Consider the following 20895-nt stretch of genomic DNA (forward strand, 5'->3'; position numbering starts at 1 on the left):
AGTTTTGTGATTGCATTACATGTAAACATTATCATTATCAGACTAATACAAACATTAACCTCCTTTGTTTTGGATATACATGAAATACTATTAAATATACTGTACATAATCAACCAAAAAGTCAAACATTTTTGTAACAATGTACCACCACATTAGACATGGTGGACATTTTGACTGATATTGGTATTTTAAAGCACATATTCTTGTTACATTTTACCATGGAAATCCATTGGGACAGGGACAAGAAAAATTCACATCAGTTGTCAGACGGTAATGATTTATTTGTTTCGTTCACGTCTCAGGAAGTGGACTTGAATGCCATCCACAAGTCAACCACACTGTGCTAGAGTATTCAACAGTCCACCCTACACCCTGAAATCTCACTGAGATATATGGAAGACACCCGATTTGTTCGCATGAAAAGCTCAACTGGAACAATTCTGACAGACAAACATTGCTCAAAGCATTTCACTACAACCTAAAGTTTAAATCTGAGAAACACATGATGTGAAATGTTTCACAGATTTTTGTCAGTAAGGCAATTTCGTCCAGATGAAACAAAGGAGTGAACAATCACACAAGCTTGATTTCTACTGTGAAAGTTAAGTTTGTAAAATATCCTTTCTAATTTTATAGAATATTTGCATAGACCTAAAACACACACACCAAAAAATCTAATAAATGCATTTAGAATTTTTCGTACCACAAAATGTGGACAAAGGGGGATACTTTTTATCAAATGTAAACTTTGATGTTGCAGTGCAAATAATTTAAAACCCATTTTAAATTACTCTTTAAAGCTGTTATTGCTAGAGGGAAAACAGAAAAACAGCAGGGAAAAGGGAAAAATATCACAGGCTGTGTGTATCGAATTACATAAAAATGTTACCATTAAATGCAGAATAAAAAGCTGAATAATATATTTAAAGACAAAGGCAGTGACATCTTAGCAGCTCTATTAAATGTAGTTTCTTTCATCTTAGGGGCCTATTGTGCGAACATATTTAACAAGTGAAAAACAATAAGTAAAAAACAAAACACATAAGACGTCTGTAAGCTCTGCCAATTTTTCTTATTTCCCCTCTTTGCCTACGGAACAGTTCCACAAGAGCCGCTTTAATTTTCAGTCTCAAAGTATTTGGAATATTCCGTAGGCAGAGATTTGTTTAGTGTCTTGAAATATCTAACACCCAAATGTACAACTTGCCGTTCCCCTTCAGTGACAGTGGAAGTGTGGCTACAGGGGATATTCCACGAGCGGGAGATAAAAGAACTCGTGCAGAAAATCAAGTCTAAAAAAAAACAGTAATTTCTGTTTCCTAAAATTCAACTTATGGTGTATTGATAACATTATAGTGACAACAAAAGGTCAAATGTCACATTTACCAAGGACACAAGGCACCTGAAAAAGACCACAAACAAACGGTCTGAGCGTAAAAGATACATACTTCTGTTCTCTGATGGTCAGTTGTGCTCCTATCAACATGTCATTATATATATTTCTGCAGAGTTCTCCTTTCATTTGCCCATTTTCCTCTCTTCCTCACTTGACTACTTCAGTTATATTTTACTTGTTATATTTTACAGCTCAAGATGTGCTTTATATCGCACCTACAGTACACATTGAAGCCATGTTTAGTATCACCTGAGGTCAATTCTCAGTAATTTGGGATTTGCAAGGTAAATTTCTTTGTACAAGTAAAAAGTTAACTTTATTTCAAGAATTATACTAAGCTTATACTAGTCTCAATAAACTATACCTATATAACTATACACATGCTTATAAATCTGTTATTTCAACAACACTGACATGTAACTTATCAAGGTCATGATGATATTAGAAGAATTTGATTATTTCAGTTTCACCGTCTCTACTGCACCCTGGCCAGGATTAGAAAATAGGATAAAATAGAGTCTTATTAGTTGCATAAAGTTTTACAGCACCAGTTAAGATTTTTTGAACATTATCGAGATAAAGTAGCAATATGCAGAAATGCACTTGCACACACACACATGCACGCACAGGTGCGCGTGCACATACACATTCACACACACACACACACACACACACACACAAACTTCCCAGCTGGACTCCAACCAGTTGAAACGAAAGGGAACAGAACACGGGACACTGGGATGGGTTTCACTCAGTCAGACACCCCTGCAGACTGATTGTGCTTTGGCGATCCTTAACATAAGCGTGACATAGCTTGCCATTGGCCATGGACCCACAGGTGACAGCAATGCCACAGTGTTTCAGGATGGGGTTGAAGTGGGAGGCTGTGACAGCGCTGGCCTCTTTGGGAGGGAAAGGCTTCATGGTAGAGAGGATGAGGGCCAGACAGTCTGCCACATTCTTGTTTGGGGCGCAGGCCAACGCCGGTGTGTGGCCTGCAGAGGAAGACAGCAAACAGGCAGATGAATCCTTATCCAGTCATTTCATATGTTGTTGTTGCCGTCAGTGATTTATGTTTGGCAGACACATGAGCTACCTTTAAACCCTCGCACAGAAATAAGACTTGTTTACGTATTTAACAGAACTGCTTACCCTCCTCATCTACAGCCATCACTGCTGCTCCTCTGCTGAGTAACACCTGCACTACAGTCGCCAGGCCATTCCTCGCTGCAATATGAAGCGGCCTGCATGAGGACGAGGAGTACAGGGAGAGAGAAACAAGTTTGATCAGAGAGAGAAGAGTTTAAGGGGAATGCCACCAAATGTAAGAATTCACATGCGTCATTCCTGTGGCTGATGCTAGTCGAGTCAATGCTGTGAACATGGGTAACTCTCTTCCTAAGCTAGAAACCAAATAAAGAAACTTTGATGTCAGGGCGCCCTGTTGGATCAGCAGATAAGGTGCAAAACATACTGACATCATCATGAGTCAAGTTCACCACCTTTGTCACATGCCATATCCCTCCTTTCCTCCCTATAATTCCTGTCACGCTCCCCTGAGTACCATACAATGAAGCAGCAATAACAGAAAAATGGCCAAAAACTCTGTGGTATCTTGGGATGTACAGCCTATAACTCCAGTGACATTGAATGACAGACCTTCTTTGAGGTTGTAGAATGTTTGTTTGAACATTTACATCCAAATTAATTGTATTTTTATTGTAGAACAAAAAGTGAACCAGAATGTGCATGTTGCGTATGTTCCCACAAACTCCCCTTGGATGCTCTCACAGTCACCTTTTCTATCTTTTCCTTGTTAAATTTCCATGGAAATTTCAAAAGGTAGGGAGGTTAGGAGATGAGACAAACTCTTCTCTCTTGTTTATGGTTATAGGCAAAGAGTCTTAAAAGTAAAGAGACTTCAACCAGTTAGCATTAGCTGCATTCTTTGTCTATGGACACACACCCAGCCTGGTCGCAGATCAGAACAATGAATGGGTTCCACTTGGGACATTAACTGTTTGAGGATGCAACAAACACCTTGAATGATTCATTTCAGAATCCAAACTGGTAGTTTCTCTTGTTCTTAAATTCCAAACTACCTCTCTGCAATATGTGATAGTTTGAGCAAAAGCAGCTGTATGGCTCATGAATACATATCTGAATAGTGAATTGCAGTGGTATTTCTCATGAATAGAAAGCGAGTTTAGTGGCCAGTGCTTCCAGGCAACTTTAAAATGCGAACTCACATTTGGAGTGCGCCGTTTGTTGCATTTATGAGGGAAGTGTCGCTGATCTCACCGAGGATCAACAGGGCGCACATCTCATGACCCTGCAGAGTAAAACACATTGCAGCAGCTCATAATGTACCAACTGCCGAATAATGTAATACCTTGTCAAAATGTAATAAAATGGCACTATAAATGAGTCAAAAATTTTATAAAATCTGGTTATGTAATACATTTCTGGATATTGTTATAACACATTATTACATTAACCCGCAACTATTACTTTATCAAGGGTGTAAAATATGTTTACCTGATGATGCCATAATAATGAATAATAATGAATGTAACTCGGGTTACTACATTCTTCTTACCCTTATGAGTTATTACATTGTTAGGCAACATTATTATTGCATCATCAATTATTAGCATTAACATATTTTTGATTAGATTACTTTATTGTCAGTTTCCAGAAATTTTTGTATGCCTTTGTCTTGCGTAAAAAGTGCAGTTGTGTATAAAAAACTACAAAAAAAAAAAAAAACCCATACAGGTCAGACACAACAATAATTATAAAGTGTCACAGATATTAATACCTAAACCCCATAGTCCGATTTAGAGGGATATTTTATTACATTTTCACAAGTTATTACATTATCAGTTACGACACATATGACACATACGACACACTGATCCGACAAACTGTAAGTGGTCTGGTGTACATGTGTGTGAATGTGTGGGAGAGACAGAGAGAGAGAGAGAGAAAACAGGTATAGTTTTAAGTTCAAAACGTCTTTAAAATGTTCACTTTTGGGTGAGAGCCTGGTACTGAGTAGTTATGGTGAAGGTGAGGGTTTAGGGAATGGATGCAAGTCTGTGGCATTGTGTGTGTGAGTGTGTGTATGTGACCTTGCTGCAGGCTAAGTGAAGGGCGGTGTTATCGTTGACATCCAGCAGGGTCAGGTCTGGCTTAGCCTGGTGCAGTAGGAGCTCTGGAATGGAGAGAATAAGACATTTCTGACAATGACAGGGTGCTTTTATATTTTAGACATTCAGCTGATGCTCTTAGTCTTATCTGGAGCGACTCACAATGAGGACAGCAGTAGAAACAACTCAGCACCCACGTAATAGATGTAACAATTATTCCTTTGTCCCTTGAATCACCATGTATGATTGAGAAGTGCTGGGTAATAAATAATTTTAAGGGAAAAAAGTAGAAAATTTTGTTTTTTAAACATGACAGAAGCGTGATCAGTTACAAATAGAGAAAGTTGATGGATGTGGGAGGGATGCTGAGTATCTCTTGAAGATATATCAGATTTCTTTCTCCTCTACCTGAACTGAAATCCATCCTCTTCTGAGGTGCAGATAGGAGCAATGGACTAGTCCTATACTAGACCCACAGTATTTCAATCACATACCAACAGCCATGGTCTGTCCACAGTCAGCGGCAACCATAAGAGCGGAGCGTCCAGAGTGGTCCACAGCATTGACCTCTGCCCCCTGGGCCAGGACCAGCTGGAGCCCAGCAACGTTTTCAGAATAAGCAGCCGCATGCAGCGGGGTCCTACAGGCACAGGACAGCCACCAAACACAAGCAGACAGATTAGCCATCTCTGAACATTAAAATACACTGAAATTTGGATCTTTTTGGAAAGATGATGCAAAATGGTAGTTATTTATTTTAATATCATATCAAAATTGTCCCTAACACCTGCACTTGGTCTTTTTGCAACAATAAGCATTCTTATAACTTTAGTGAAGTTTCTTGTACTGCTAAAGACAACAACATATCACAAGTTAAAAGAAATTGTAGATTGCAGTTATCAATGAATTTGAAGTTGGAAAGAAATATGATTCTAATGACCATGTCTGTGTATGTACTGTATCTATTTTGCCATTTTCTAAACTATCTTTTGAATAAAAAGTGCTATTTTGTTGGATTTCCTAGATCAAACACCCTTAGTTCAACAGACAAAGTGTCACATTAGTCGTGAATACTTGTGATTTGATTACCAGCGCATCATCACTGTTGGCAGACTGGCTGAATTGAAATGCCAAATAATTTTACATTCCCAACATCTACTTCCAATGCTATGAGAGACTCACCTTTCTTTGGCATCTTTAATATTAACCATTTGGGTGCCAGCAGTCTTTACCAGAAGTTCAGCAGCACCATCATGGCCATTAATTCTGCACACGAGAATAAGAGAAAGTTAATAAATTCTGAAAAATAACCTTATATAAACTCATATTATAGACAAGTGATTAGCAATTTGATCATGGTACTCACAGAGCACAGTGCAATGGAGTGAAGGGATTTCCTTCCTGGATACTGAATAGTTTGTTTTCAAGTAAAATGCGTAAACAGCCGTCATGCCCTACAAGACACAGGCAACAAATTGACAAATGATTAATACACACAACCAACCAACAAAGCAGGTTATGGCAATATCCCTGCCATAACCAAATGAGAAATTGTATAACCATGCCAGCAATTTGATAAGACAACCAACAACAGAGAGCAACACTCCTATGGCTGAAATAACGCAGTGGAATGGAAATGTTAGTGTCTTGGTTCTTGAGTACAGAGCCAAGACTCATTTATTTAGTACAGCCTACAATCCACCTCAACTCTCACCATACAAGTTATCAATTTCACTTCATTTCTTCCTGCCAGCTTGTGCTGCCTTTCAGTTCCTCTTGCTAGTCTGTGATTTACACACCCATTTTGTTGAAAGCACTTTCTCAGTACATTGTATGCTTGCCATAAATGTCTCACCATGGTAGGCAGCCCAGTGAGTGGGCGTGTAGCCTCTGTAGTCCAGCATGGAGTCCAGGGAGTCAGCTTGCATAGCAGCCTTTACCAAACTGCGGAGGAGCTCTGTGTGGCCGCAGGACGCTGCGAGGTGCAGCGGGGTCCTTCCCTGAGAATCCCTGCACAGAGCAGAGGCCCCATGCTCCAACAGGGCACACACACAGTCCTCACTACCCATCACGGCCTGCAGCGGGAGGACAGGGGGTGTGGTGCGAGTGGGAAAATTATTTGGAACGTCCAAGACACTATAAAAGGGACATATTCCCTCTTTACAGAATTACGAAGTCCAATTAAAAGTGATGGGACATGCATGCACACAAACACACTCACAGCTCTGTGTAAGGCAGTGCGGCCCTTCTTGTCTGCAGCATCAGCCTCAGCTCCTTTCTCCAGCAGGATGTGGACACAATCTGTGTGACTGCCCAGAGCTGCCAACATAAGAGCCGTCCTGCATACAAAAATAACAATGCTTTGTTGTCCCGCATAATCAGTGTTGCCAGCATAGGCTACTGTCCAGCTGATGTCCAGCTATATTAGATCATATTGGAGTGGTAAAAATAGCCTTGGGTGGGCAGACTGATCTGGCAGCTTTGACATCACTTGGTAGATTTTTGAGAAAAATCTGTTAATTAAAAAATATCAAACAATCAAATAGCTGGCAGTAAATTAAAACGGCCAACAAATGCCTCTGAAGGATTAAGTTGTTGCTTCCTGACATCACACACTGGTGGGAGGCTGCCTGTACATTGGAGCAAGTAGAGCTAATTGGTTTTAACAGCTAGAATAAAGAATATCAATACAAACAATGCACTATTCCTTTGTCTCCGATCCAGCCACTTTATTTCCTACTGTGTTACTGTCCGATTATTAGCTAATTATTAACTATAATAAGTATTTATAATCAGTTATTATGCACTTGAGAGGGTGTGAAGGTACACAGTTTCTCTCAAACTTGAACTATGAAATTTGACACAGCTCGGTCTGTTTTCCTCGATTTAAAACCAAAAAGCACAAATCAGAACATTGGTTTGCATATAGATTACTAATTGCTGAAAATGGCGCGTGTTTACCTAATTGGTCTGGGGGGGCTTATTGCAAATAGCAACAAATGAGAGCATAAGAGTTTAAGTGACTCACTGTCCCTGTTCATCTATACTGTCGATAATGTCTGCAGTTTCCTCCTTGTTGACCAGTATGAGCAGACAGTCCATTTGGCCCTCGGCAGCTGGATGTGAAAAGGTAAAAAAATATCCATATTAACAAAAATAACAGCAACAGAAACATTTTTAACATGGAAAAAGGAAGTTATGGCATAATTTGTTTTTAATCAAAATGTCTTCACCATAAGGTCTCAGTTTTGATCATTGCAAGAACCAATGTGTCTATCAACAGCCATGTGTCATTGAAACCCAACCTGCAGTGTACATCAGCTAAAATGTAAATGAAAAGATTGTCATAAGCCCTCCTCCTGTCCTACACGCCCCCCAACACTTTCCAGGATCCAACACCCACACACACACACACACACACACACACCTGCAGCGTGGAGAGGAGTCCACTTGTGTTTGTGCTCCTTGAGTGTGCAGGAGGCTTGGTGTTTCAGCAGCACCTCCACACACCGGGCAAAGCCTCTCTGGACAGCCAGGTGGAGCGCAGTGCGGCCCTCGATGTCACGCACATCCAGACTCACTAACGTCTCAGACAGCAAACGCAGCGCCTCGCAGTGTCCATTATACGCCTGAAAAGTAGAGGTAGAACACATATCAAAAGAAGATGAAAAGACATGTAAATAAAGTGGTCTTAACGTGTGTTTATCTCTGTCATCGAGCGAATAAGAGGGTGATTTGGGGTGTTTGAATTAGGGAGAATATGGAGGTGCACTCACAGCTAAGTGCAGAGGACTGACTGGAACATTACTTTCAACTTCTCCCAGACAGTTAAAAGATATCTCCAAGAGCTGCAAGTTGAAAAAAACAGAAAAGATGAATTAGGTTTAGCATGCAATCAATTAACACTGGAAAAACAAACAAACAAGGCACTTAGCAGAATCAATCTCTCGAAATCAGAGGTGCCACTCACTAGTTCCAGGTGCTGCTTGTTCCCATGAGCGGCTGCATAGTGGACGGCACTGTAACCCTTGCTGTTCTTCAGAGTTGGGTTCGCCCCGTTGTCCAGCAGGTACTCTAAACATCTACACACAGACAGAGAGGACCTATTAAGTATTGACAAGAGGAACCAGAAGCCCATGTAATCCTGTCCAGCATCTCTACTGTATATCTTCCCGCAAGATCAAATAATCAAAGAAATAAATTACATAAAGTGGCTTGAAAACATTCACTCCCCATTACTTTTTTAGTAGCAGAGATGGAAAAAGCTGCAGAAATCTGCCCTTGACTTTTTCCCCTCGTCTCTGCTTCAGCTTCTCATAAACTGTCCTTTAAATATATTGCAAAATGGAAAGGTTATGCCTGTTACATTAGTGCAATACATATTTCAATTTATATTTCATGCTGAACTGGGATACCCAGTAGTTAGTTAGTGCACTGAGAGTTTGCATAGTGATTTGCATAGTGATCTAGATTAAAGTGGAAGTTGAGATGCTTGGCGACAAGGCTATTGAGGACCCTAGTTCTTAAGTTTCTGACTACGGTACTTTAACTGGATCTGAAGCATGGATTTGTTTTTATATGATGACTATAAAATTCCCCTGGAAGGACAATATTTTACCAAGATTTTTTCTACAGTTCCCAACCTGCACAGAACAGCATGCCTCATGTGTAAAGTTCCAAGACGCTCTATGGTCTATGATCTGAGTGATCTGTGACTTACAAAAAGGCCTCCTTTTCCCTTTCCGCACTGTGGTCAGTGTCAGAGTCATGTCTGTCCCCTCTGTGGGAAGAAAGAAGGATGTTTTTAAACCTGCATGTCGATCAGGTTCATGATGAGCTGCTGAACATCAAGTCAGGCATCAAGTTCAGCAGCTTCTCTCAAACCAAGGGACGCTTTCCTTGTTAACTTTTAAAGTGAGTAAAATGTGTGTGCACCATCTCTCACCCGCGGAAGGTGTGTGAAGCAGCAGCGTAGTGCAGGGGGCTGCAGCCCGTCAGATCGAGCTCATTGACCTCAGCACTGGCTCTCACCATGGCGATTGTGCAGTGGCTGTTCCCATTGGCTGCAGCGTAGTGCAAAGGAGCTCTGGGAGGGAGAACAGGGGACAGTCGGGATATCAAGCAGCTTAATGTCCATTAAGTGATAAATGTTTTAATCAATGCTTAATCAGTGCTGATGATAATCTACTTGTATAGGTTTTTTTTTTTAAGTAGGACTACTTACCTTCCCAAATTATCCTTTATACTGGAGTCAGCACCACAATTTAACAGCAAGTTGAGACAGTCAACATTTCTGCCACAAGGAAAAAACATAAAGTTAGTTTATTTAAGAACTCTCTCAATTGAGTGTCTATCAATTACAACCGTGCTTGACAAATTAAGGTCATCTTTACTAATTTTACTTGAAAATTAAAGATCTGTTTTAGGCTTTTGTTGGGTTGTTTTTTTCTGCTGCACACCTCTTGACCAGGCAAACAACAGCCATAGATTATGAAAAAATTAATAGCTCCACTTTGAGACAGTGGTGTTTCTCTCGCTGATACCACTACTTTGCACAAACAGGCAAAACAGAAATCATGAAGGTCAAAAATTAGTTGTTAATAGAAGTAGAACAGACTTTACTGCACTCTTAGATATAATTCTCTTCACCATCAATTCCACTGTTGTACTGGACATTTGGCTGGGGAGCACATAGTCATCATTATTTGTCCACAAATGTTTTAAGACACGTTGTTGTACTTGTGATCAACATTTGTGTAAAAAAACATTGCAAAACTCAACTCAAATCTGAAACTTGATTTTCGCAAATGTTTTGCAACTTCATATATTGAAAATATTGTCGTTCCATTTACACACAAAAAAATAAATAAAAACAAAACCTAAAACTGGGAGCCTGAAACAGAGCACTTGCCTGAGGAAACTGAAAAAGAGAATGCATCTTAGCATTTGTAAGGTGCAGATATTAGATCTGTCCTCTCTCCTGGTGAAAATCTTCCACTAAATTACTTGCCAGGAGGCCGAAGTAAAGTTCCCTGGCCAACACAGGTGTTTAGTGTGAAATGCTTAATGTTTTCACAGTTTGTTTGGAATTAAAAAGCCATAAAGCCTAATGGTGGCATGCAACAGACATACAAACCCTGAGTGAGTGAGTGAGTGAGTGAGTGAGTGAGTGAGTGAGTGAGTGAGTGAGTGAGTGAGTGAGTGAGTGAGTGAGTGAGTGAGTGAGTGAGTGAGTGAGTGAGTGAGTGAGTGAGTGAGTGTGTGTGTGTGTGTGTGTGTATTCATTCACCCTCCAGAGGCAGCAGCATGCAGGCAGGTCCTCCCCAGGTTGTCTGGGGTGTTTATATCAAACCCAACTGGCGGCATGTGGCCACTGGTCAGAGACGGCACAATGTTGTACAATTGACCTGAAGGACAGACACACAGCAAAAACACTTAGTAAAGATAACCTGTGGACACATTTTGAGTTGCATCAGTAATTAAAATGTAAAGAGGGATATCCCAGAGGAGGATAATGCTTTCTGAACGCCTTAGAAAATCAGATTTTACCAAGGAACACAACTAGAGACATCAAATATACATCCAACATATAGATACATATATATATATAGATACACACCTGAAGACAGTAACTTGCGACAACAGCCTGGAAACCCGTAGAGCACAGCCAAATGTATTGGAAGCATCCCATGAATCCCTTGCCTTGAAAGATTAGAAGACAGATAATACAGTATGTGTTAAGTCAGGAAACAATTATCTCAGTACTAACAGGATGGAAGCCATTCAGAAGTCTGAAATAGGTTGTTTAATGCAAAGAAATCTGCCTTACTGTTCCTACTATACAGTGTATTATTTTAGATTGGAGGGTTACACATTGACAAGTCATTTGACAGGTTGATGTTTTGGCTGCCATACTCTTTTTTTTTTTTTTTTTCCACTTAAAATGTGAAATAACAAAACGTCAATGGCCTTCAATTGCACACTGTCAACTTATTTTTGAGGCTATTTTCTGGCATATCAAATGATCAAATGAAGACGTTTTATACATGGTCTCTTTTCATGGTGCAACAAGAATTTGAATAAAGATGTGACTATGTGCTGTAGACAAAAATTCTCAATGTCCGATGACTTTTGAAGACTACACACTATTAACATCAGCACACTGCTAATACGTTATTTTCAGGTGGCCACTGAAATGCATTTTGCTTTTCAATGTCTGTATGAGAATTTTGTCATGGCTACGCTTGGCTTAAAATGACTCTGAGGCAGTATGGAGTACTTGGCAATAATACATTTTCACAACCGGCCATTTGTGTTTTGTTCTACTATGGATAGGGGGGGGCAGGGACAGAAAGAGAGAGACAGAGAGAGAGAGAGAGACTTACTTGGCTGCGTCAGCACCATTTGTCATCAGGGTGCTGATCAGCAGCTCGTGACCATACCTAGCAGCAACATGAAGAGGAGTATTACCATACACATCGACACAGTCAATCTCCCCACCTGGACAAAGAGGGACAAGGAAAGAGGAAGTGCTCAGTGTTTTGGAGTGGGATATTTCACATGCTCTTCTGCATGGTTAGGTGAGTCAGGTATCAAACTTGAGACACAATTTAATCTTTTCACAATCATTCATGCATTACAATGTGATGTCTTGGATACTGTAAATATTTTGTCAAGTGCTTTGCAGCGCCCCCATTTACGTTACCATTTTGGATAAGGATCTGGGAGCGTGTGAAGCGCCCATGAATAGCGGCCATATGCAGAGGGCTCTTCCCTTCTTTACTCTGTTAAACACAGGAAATGCAAACAACACATTTTGTTATTAAAAAGACAAAAGCACAAAACATCAGAAAATGTACCTGCAGATTGTACTTTTAATCCTCTGACCAATGACTAGAATCTGTAAATACCAATTTTGAATCATTTATTTTTTCAAATACACTTCTTAAAAACGTTGTTCACCTGCATGTTGACATCAGCACCATTGTTGATGAGCAGCTCAAGACAGAGCGCCCCACTGGAGGAGACGGCAGCCAGATGCAGCGGTGTGTAGCCGTGGTGGTTGGGCTGGTTGATGTTGGCACCGTTGTTCACCAGCTCACTGGCCACAGCCTCCTGCCCCGCATGGCAGGCCATGTGGAGCGCTGTGTTCCCAAAGGCGTTGGCTTCATCAATCTGAGAGACAGAGGAGGCAAGTACAAAAATAAGTATGTCTGGTCGTTTTATAGGGTGATAGCCTTCTATGGCTGCCCAAGCAATACTGCAGTATGTGAAGCATGGTTAAATTATACTAGAATATAGTGTTAAAGGACATTTTGACTTTGCTGATGATACCAAGAGATGTCTTTTTTTTTAAAAACAACAAAAAAAAACAGACAATATGTCTTTTTCCATCTCAAAGTTTAACCAATGACTCCAAGGAATCTGGTTGAGAAAATCTGATTACTTTAATTCATTCTTAGGGAGAGACAAGCTCTCTGTTTTGTTTTTTAGTTCATATTGTTTTATAGTGAGGAATAGTTTGCTTAGCTGAAATCATTTGGAGAGTTTTTCTACAACAGTATTAGCTTCATCTGTGAATGTAAAGATTTATTATGCAACAAGATGAACTGGTATCATCAGCAAAAAGCACAGTAAGCGCTGATGAGGATGCAGCAGCAAGGTCACGGATGCAGACCAGGAACAACATGGGCCCAAGAATGGAGCCCTGCAGGACACCACGTAATTAACGGCCCATCATGTTCAACCACTTGCAACTACAAATTGTTGTCTGTTGAGAGTGTAATTGTGGAGCCATCTGTTTGTCCATGAAAACTGTAATGAGATGATTTGTGTGAACAGTGTCAAACATTTTTTGATTTTTTGATCATTTTAAGGAATTTAACACCCTTTGGCTCAATTTTGCCACAGTATCCAACTAGAGCACCTGTCAACAAGCACATCACCATCACTTAGAAGATACTGGCTCCCAATGTTCAGCAATATCTTCACTTTGGCCTTTAATTCCTACTTGTATTCAAAAATGCTGTACAAAGATCAAGCACATTTGGTTGCAATAATCATAAAAAAACTAACTTGAAAAAACTGAAAATACTGTACTGTACAGTACAGTACTGAAGCTAAACTACACATCTGACATTACTCTCAAAATGGTGAAATTGTTGAATTGAAGCTAGCTACGCATTCAGAAAAGGCTGGATAATTAACCAATAGACAGGATCTGATGTAATAGAGGGGCAATATAGAAAATGAGTTAAAAATATAATTGTCCTTTACAGGATGTCAATACATGGAAAAACATTTGGCTTTTGTAGAAATGTCTCAAAATGAAAAACGATTTCCATTTTCAAATAGCGATGTGACCAAGCCACTTTACCTCCACCCCCAGTCTCAACAGATATTTGACCACGTCTAACTGTCCACTGGCAGCTGCAGCGTGGAGCGGAGTGTACCCTCGTTTGTCCTTGCACATCGCATCAGCACTGTGAGACACCAGCAGCTTCACAACCTCCACATGTCCTGAAAGAAGAGCCTCACATTTACTACAAGCATCTGCCATGCATTAGCACACCCAAGATCCCCCTTTCTCCTGCTAGCCTGCTTGCAAACTGAAGCATAGCTAGTTAGATAGTACTGCATGTAAAGAGAGATGTAATTTTTGTATGCATCCTTTATTGTTTTTAAAATGAATTGTATGCATGGATCAGATTTCCAGACAGTCACATTCACAACTCAACCAATCAAATGGTCTATCATGCAATGATTTCACAGCCATCCAATCAGACAGAGGAATTGTAAACTAGCTTTGAGGGCAGTTGCTTGTAATATTGTCTTCAATAACAAAAATCTAAACTGCCACAGCTACAACCAGCAATATGCATGTATAATTTTAATTAGTTCTTTGGGGGACGGCCTTGTTTACCACTAAGCCATGATCTCAAATCATGAACTAAATTCCTCCCTCTTCCTTTTACTTTTCAAACATAACAAATTGTATGCTTTTATTTTGAAGGCAGATTGCTTAGCATCCTGTCTCACTCTGTCTCTCTCTGGCTGCTTGACTCAGCGTGACTCAGCTCCCAGTCGTGATGTGATCTGTCTTCACCACAAAGGGGGCATAGGTTGCAGAGCCATCTTAGTTTTCTGCCTTCTATTTATAGTGACATGTCCTCTGGATAAACTTAGTTACTCACACATGTGGCAGTCAGACACACATGCATATACACAATTAAAGTATTTTACACACACACACACACACATACATACATATATATATATATATATATATATACACACACATACACTATATACACACACAATTATGCCAAATCAACAAAATGATGAGCAATCGGTTCAGGAATATGCTACTTGATTAATACAATATTGATTACAAACGGGCCAAACGCTTTTGAGTCAATGATATGTTGTCTGTTTGGAATGTGTAATCTCCATCCGCACTCTCAGATCTACCAACAGCTTGCTCCTCCGGGGCCCCAGTACCAAGCTCCGCTCCATGGGGGATCGGGCCTTCTGCTCGGCTGCACCGCGCTTGTGGAACAGCCTTCCTAACCATCTAAGGGCAGCGCAGACCCTGGACTCTTTTAAGACAGGCCTAAAAACCTTTTTATTCAGGAAGGCTTTTTCGTGTTAACTTTTGTTAGCGATCTCTTTTTTCTTCGTTTTTTTTAATGTTTTTAACTCTGTAGCACTTTGAGATTCACTATGAATGAAAAGTGCAGTACAAATAAAATGCATTATTATTATTAATCTAATGCAGGATTTTTTTGGTACACTACTGCAATTTTACTTTTGGTTTAAAATGTTTCATAATTAAAAAATACATTCCGCCTTAACTGATTTAGAGAAATTTAGAGAAATCTAAATCTTTAGAGAAATCTAAATCGGATCAATCATCTGTTTTCCCTTACATTAATGGAAGATGGATGAAGTCTTTATTTGGCAAAAAAAAGTGACCATACATTTCTTTAGGAGAGCGGCACCACCTACCGAGGTATGCAGCCCAGTGGATTGGCTGTCTATCCTGCTCATCACTGGCACTCACATTGGCCCCTTTGTTCAAGAGCAAGTTCACCATCTGGAGAAACAAATAAAAAAACAAGTAAAACATTGCATAAAAATGGAACATTGGTCTTTTGGGTGACCCTCCTTACTTTTACCTGGCATTAAAGTTAGATAAACATAGACAATTCGGCAAAAGAGGCTCCCATGGACCGAATGTAAATGTAAAGTCCTTTTTAAACAGTATTACTCTACCGAGGGTGCATCTGGTGAAGGTAACTTTTACCTTAACATGTCCACTGTGATTACAATTGTTCAGCGAACATATCTTGGAATTTTATCCCACCTGGGTTGTGTTTACGTTTTGCCAACACAGCAAACTTTATAGAAATTCAGCTGAAAAACTATTACAAATGTAAATTTACATAGAGAATTATTTACACCCAGGGTATGGGCAAAATAAAACCCATTATGAGACAAATTACTTTTGAATAACCCTGGTGAAACTATCAGTAAAAACATTTAGACTAAAAATACCTGACTGGCCACCATTAGTCATTTACTTTCCTCAACCAAATCAAACTTCAAGCCTTGTTATGTATTTGGACAAATTATAACTGTCAGTCACACATACCGTACATAAATGTTAACAGAGCAGGAAGTCAGACTGTGGGTAATTCTACCAACTTTACAACTGACCTCTCTATGGCCGCTGTGTGCTGCATGATGTAGCGCCGTCCTTCCTGACCTATCAGCAGTGTCCAGGCTGCACAGATGTGATATCAGAGCCTCTGCGCAGCACGTAGCCCAGTTTGCAGCTGCCATGTGTAATGGTGTATGCCAGAATTTGTCCCGTGTGTTGACCTCTGCTCCCTGCTTCAGGAGCAGCCCCACAGCCTTCTGACAGAAACATTCAGATATAACATATTTAAATTTGAAGAATATTACAACCAAGCATTTACTATCAAACATTAAGATCTGGTGATCAAGACCATAGGAATGACTCATTTTTATTCTCTCAGCTATGTTTTGAAACAGGAACATACTTCATTTCGTGAGGCAGCTGCTCGATGCAAGGGAGTCAGCCAACCTTGGTCCTTAGCGTTGACACTTGCACCTGTAATAGAGCGCAAAAAGTAAAGTTAGCCTTTATTGTTTTGGTTCGAGTGCTCTTAGTAGTTCTATTGTAACTGACTGACTCATTGCACTCATTACTGAAAAGGCTTATTTTCAAATAATTTACAATACTATTCAGTTGATGATAGGCTTCTTAATCACTAGGAAGTATTTAATAATAAGATAAATAGTTTTGATACCTGAAGTGATAAGGAGGTCCATAATGTGGACATCACCCAAATACGCAGCAGCATGCAGGGGGGTACTTTGTTCTTGGTCCTGAGGAAATAGATGACATCATTCAGTAAGGAGCCAGATCAAATCTAGTCCTGGTTCTGAGTCTCCTAATTAATTTCACAACAGGCTAGAGCTGTAACCGTTCTGATTGTCTTGTTGTTTTCAGGCCCAAAACCTTATGTTCACCAAAATGACCAAACACTTGAAACTTGATAGAATGTGAATGGATGTATGTTTTAATTGAGCTGTTTTTAGTGGCCAAAGCAGTGATGCAAACTAAGGAATGTGTAGGTATGAATGTGAATAATGGTATTTAACAGACTGTAGGAGCCATTTTGATAATATTGGCAAGTTTAGTTTTGCCTGTGGTTTGGTTTATGTCTTAGTTAATTTAGATAATTTATAGATGGGTAGAAAATGGATTAATTAAATTTTATGTAATGGATAATGTTAAGCCCTAACCGCTTTTATTTTGAAAAGGCTTTACCTGTCAAACTTGTAGGGACCTGTTGGTAATTCATATGGCGTCACAGGTAGCCAGCTTTCAGTTTTGTTAGGAAGACGTCAGCACAAAGTTTTTCAACCGCTTTTTGTTATAGTATTATGGTCTTATTTTTATTAGTTTAAATTATCATTCCTTTGAAACAACACCTTCATACCGCTACCGCCAACCTGCCTGGATCAACACTACAATCAATATTACAATCAACCACTGAACAAGGTAAATGGCCTTCATCTTCATTCACTCATGGAAAGCGTGTTGGAAACCCTGCTGTGGCGTCTATCATGGCTATAAGAAACAAGGTGGAACATATCTGCTGGAAGCCACACAGATAATTAACAGATATCTATTCGTAGAGTACAATTCTGACTCCAAAGGCCCTGTTAGCAATGACTTGTTTTGTGCATAATGTGCACTAGAATAAATGTGCAATCTCAACTGAGCCTTTACTTTAATTCAGCTCTTGCTCTACATGCGCTAAAAGCAATTAATTTTAGTCTAGTCTAGTTTATTTGTATAGCCCCTTATCACAAGCATGTCTCAAAGGGCTTTACATAGCATCATAATATACAGTATATGTCATATACATACTACATCATATATACATCTACACACATCATATAGGTTACATACTTCATATACATACTACACATCATTTTACTAGATTATATACATTATATACGATACTACACAAACACAGCATGTCTTTGGACTGTGGGAGGAAACCGGAGCACCCGGAGGAAACCCACGCAAACATGGGGAGAACATGCAAACTCCACACAGAAAGGACCGGGGTAGAGATTCGAACCCACGACCTTCTCGCTGTGAGGCAACAGTACTAACCACTGAACCACCTTGCTGCCCGTTATTTTTTGTATTCTTTTTTTTTGTATAAGAAAATGTCTAAATGATGTTACGCATTAAATAAGTGTCCAAATAAGACTATGTTCAGTGATGCAAACTACAGGAGAACAAAAACAGAAACCGAAACATGTATAAGTTTCAATTTACAGTGAGAGAAAAGCTATTGGTTTCATCAGGCTGACAGGAGAAGGCCTACAGCACAGATACAGAGGTGGTAAAGTGAACTATTTGTGCAAGCTCAGTACAAATATCTCAATACATGATGTACACTATGTCATTTTCATTGGCGGGCCTACTTTAAATTTAATTGACACTTATACAAAAATTCATACAAATTGATATAACATCTCGTGAGAAAACGTGATTGCAGAGTTTATGTGGAAATATTACCAGTGAGTTGACATCTTCCTTATGGCACAACAGAAATGTCACTTCCTCAGCATTTCGGCTGAATATAGCCTGGACCAATGGCGACTGAAAACAGATACAGAACAATATGAATAATTAAATGTCAAAAAATGCTAATCTGAGTCAGTTCATGATGTTTTCCTCTGATAAAAAGGAAATGCATACAGGAGTTCTGCGAGTTCAATGGTCTGAGGGTGAAGTACATTGGTGAATACGAACCGAATGCTCTCAAGTGACTCTATTTTAGGAGCAGGCAACAAAAAACAAAGAGGTGGTGATCAAATACGATTTCAGCTGAACATATTCCATCAGCATACTTGCGGTAACTTACTGGGATTCTTCTTGCATGCTAATCTGTCACAAAGACAAACTAAAATAAACTTGCATACATGTTACCTTGGAAACAAGGCCGCAGAGTAGCATCATCAGCTTGTTAGGAGATGCCAATGAAAATGCCTGAGTGAAGGGTGAGTAATGTTCCCTTCACTGAGCATTTACAGGAATAATGAAAAAATAACTTGAAGCTGAATTGAGCACAATGTTCTCAAAGGTATAATTTTGGTGACTTTTTTGGCTGGTCATCTCCTTGGATGGCCTTGTGGTTAAGAACATCACTTAGAACTCAAAGAATCTTTTTTAACTTCATGGCATCTTTAAAAGAGGAAAAAAAGCTTGGTTAATTGTAGGCTATAAGCTGAACAACACTCCCAGCAAAACTTTTTGTGAATTAGGATTCACTGGTAAATATGGCATAAATATGATCCACAAAGCAGAACTTGGTTCAATACAACGTCAGCTTTTATAACTGTTCTGCTTGTTATTTCAGTCTTCCACAAAAATACTCTTTGACAGGTAGCAGTGAACATGTGAATCAACTTTGTCTGCCATTAGTGTATTTCTGCAGATAAACACGTTATGCGGTCTGAACATGCAAAACCTTCTGTACAAAACCACAATGTTGTTTCATACAACTTCGAAATTTGGTCTGTGCACCACATGCACGCGTAAAACGGCGCTTGCGTAGTGGGGCAAATAGTGGATTCTTAAACGTTCAAAGTGGTTTCAAGCACAAAACTGAAACTTTGACTGTCATTTTCACTTGAATCTGTATCAGCTCAAAGATGAAGACAGAGCATCAGAACCCGTCTTCGACCAGCCGCTTCCTGCCGGAGACGGACGGTATTTGCCAGGATTTACTCAAAGTTTTGGTGCAAGTTTTTTGTGTCTGTTAGCTAAATGCAAATGAATCACAGCAACATAAGGCCGTCCAGGCTAGGTCAAAACTAATGTACAACATTTTGTTCCGTCGTTTCCTGCAACAATGTATCCCTAGGTGATTAAAGCATGCAACTATGCAGGCAGTGTTGCCAGAAACCGTGGCTTCCTTATGAGGTGAACGCTGAAAAAGGACCTGACATTTACTAGCCAGAGTGGCTATCTGGCGTTAACTTGTCAGAAGTAAGACCAACTCATGGAGATAATTGAATCTGAGCACGTAACTATCTGCCAAAGTTTGCTCGACATTTCGCTAACCATTACTAGACAAACATTAATGCGGAGGTGGCTGTTTCTTGTGCGCTAAAAACTGTTAAAGAGTGCAGTGCGTTGTATGTTGCGGCTAGCTATCTAGCCAACATAACGGTAAACCAGCAAAAGCTGTGTGTTTACTATGAACTGTTCTATCCACATTACCTGGTCAATGATATTTCGTAATCCCATTTCCCAATCAACCTGGAAGCTCCTTCATTGGGATTGACTGAGTGTAACGTTAACTACATGACATTCTCTACGAGTAAGTAATATAGCTTAGCTGTATTTAGCTAGATGCCTGTAAACCACGGTTGTCAGATATCGCGAGAAAAGTCACAGAACCGTCACGCGAGGTGTGAGGCATACCTTTCGTTTAGCCCCCCCATTAATTTCTCTGCTGATTGCGCCGAGACCTTTTTTACGTTTGGCTGCCCAGTGAGGTAATGTTCATTTGTTTGAGCTTCATGGTCGTGTGATTATAACTCAAAACAATATTTTTTATATTGTTCGCATGGTATCTACTAGTCACATGTGCTGTGAGATTTGCACGGGCTCTCATGAGTTGACCAATGAGAACGGTTAAAGCTGCAGCGCATGCGCCTCCAACTTACAGGTGACATGGAGAGTCACTTTTCCAGTAAAGATAGCTTGTTAGATCAGCTAGCTATAGC

General features: G+C 39.8%; 2 protein-coding genes across 3 annotated transcripts in view; one reads left to right on the forward strand and one right to left on the reverse strand.

Moving 5' to 3' along the window:
- Positions 1-20714, reverse strand: ankrd52b (ankyrin repeat domain 52b). 2 transcript variants are annotated; one of them, XM_071911108.2, is made up of 28 exons: positions 20591-20714; positions 18677-18760; positions 16884-16962; positions 16614-16684; positions 16267-16467; positions 15556-15643; positions 13925-14067; positions 12511-12723; positions 12254-12332; positions 11934-12048; positions 11168-11250; positions 10838-10955; positions 9773-9841; positions 9494-9634; positions 9269-9328; positions 8519-8630; positions 8325-8396; positions 7976-8177; positions 7577-7664; positions 6770-6887; positions 6404-6623; positions 5915-6002; positions 5731-5814; positions 5043-5188; positions 4531-4613; positions 3646-3728; positions 2549-2640; positions 1-2391 (listed from the first exon to the last, which is right to left on the reverse strand). In XM_071911108.2, the coding sequence occupies exons 3-28, from the start codon at positions 16903-16905 to the stop codon at positions 2144-2146; spliced, it is 3039 nt and encodes a 1012-aa protein (XP_071767209.2). In that variant the 5' UTR covers positions 16906-16962; positions 18677-18760; positions 20591-20714; the 3' UTR covers positions 1-2143. The 2 variants fall into 2 exon arrangements, with proteins under 2 accessions (XP_071767209.2, XP_071767193.2); XM_071911092.2 differs by lacking the exon at positions 20591-20714 and adding an exon at positions 20387-20528.
- Positions 17489-20895, forward strand: part of LOC139921006 (natural resistance-associated macrophage protein 2-like) — a 24781-nt gene continuing 21374 nt past the window's right edge. The window contains exon 1 of the mRNA XM_071911143.2: positions 17489-17641. The gene's annotated coding sequence lies outside the window, so the exon portion shown is untranslated. The remainder of the gene's footprint in view (positions 17642-20895) is intronic.

Source organism: Centroberyx gerrardi, chromosome 5 (assembly GCF_048128805.1).
Source record: "Centroberyx gerrardi isolate f3 chromosome 5, fCenGer3.hap1.cur.20231027, whole genome shotgun sequence".
NCBI lineage: Eukaryota > Metazoa > Chordata > Actinopteri > Beryciformes > Berycidae > Centroberyx > Centroberyx gerrardi.

Excerpts from the sequence above, each read along its gene's own strand:
- ankrd52b (XM_071911092.2), bottom strand. The coding sequence starts at position 20,413 with ATGGGATTACGAAATATCATTGACCAG. Across the intron at positions 5,189-5,730 it reads ATTAAAGATGCCAAAGAAAG|GACCCCGCTGCATGCGGCTG; the intron begins GTGAGTCTCTCA and ends CTGTGCCTGTAG. Across the intron at positions 2,392-2,548 it reads GATGGCTGTAGATGAGGAGG|GCCACACACCGGCGTTGGCC; the intron begins GTAAGCAGTTCT and ends CTTCCTCTGCAG.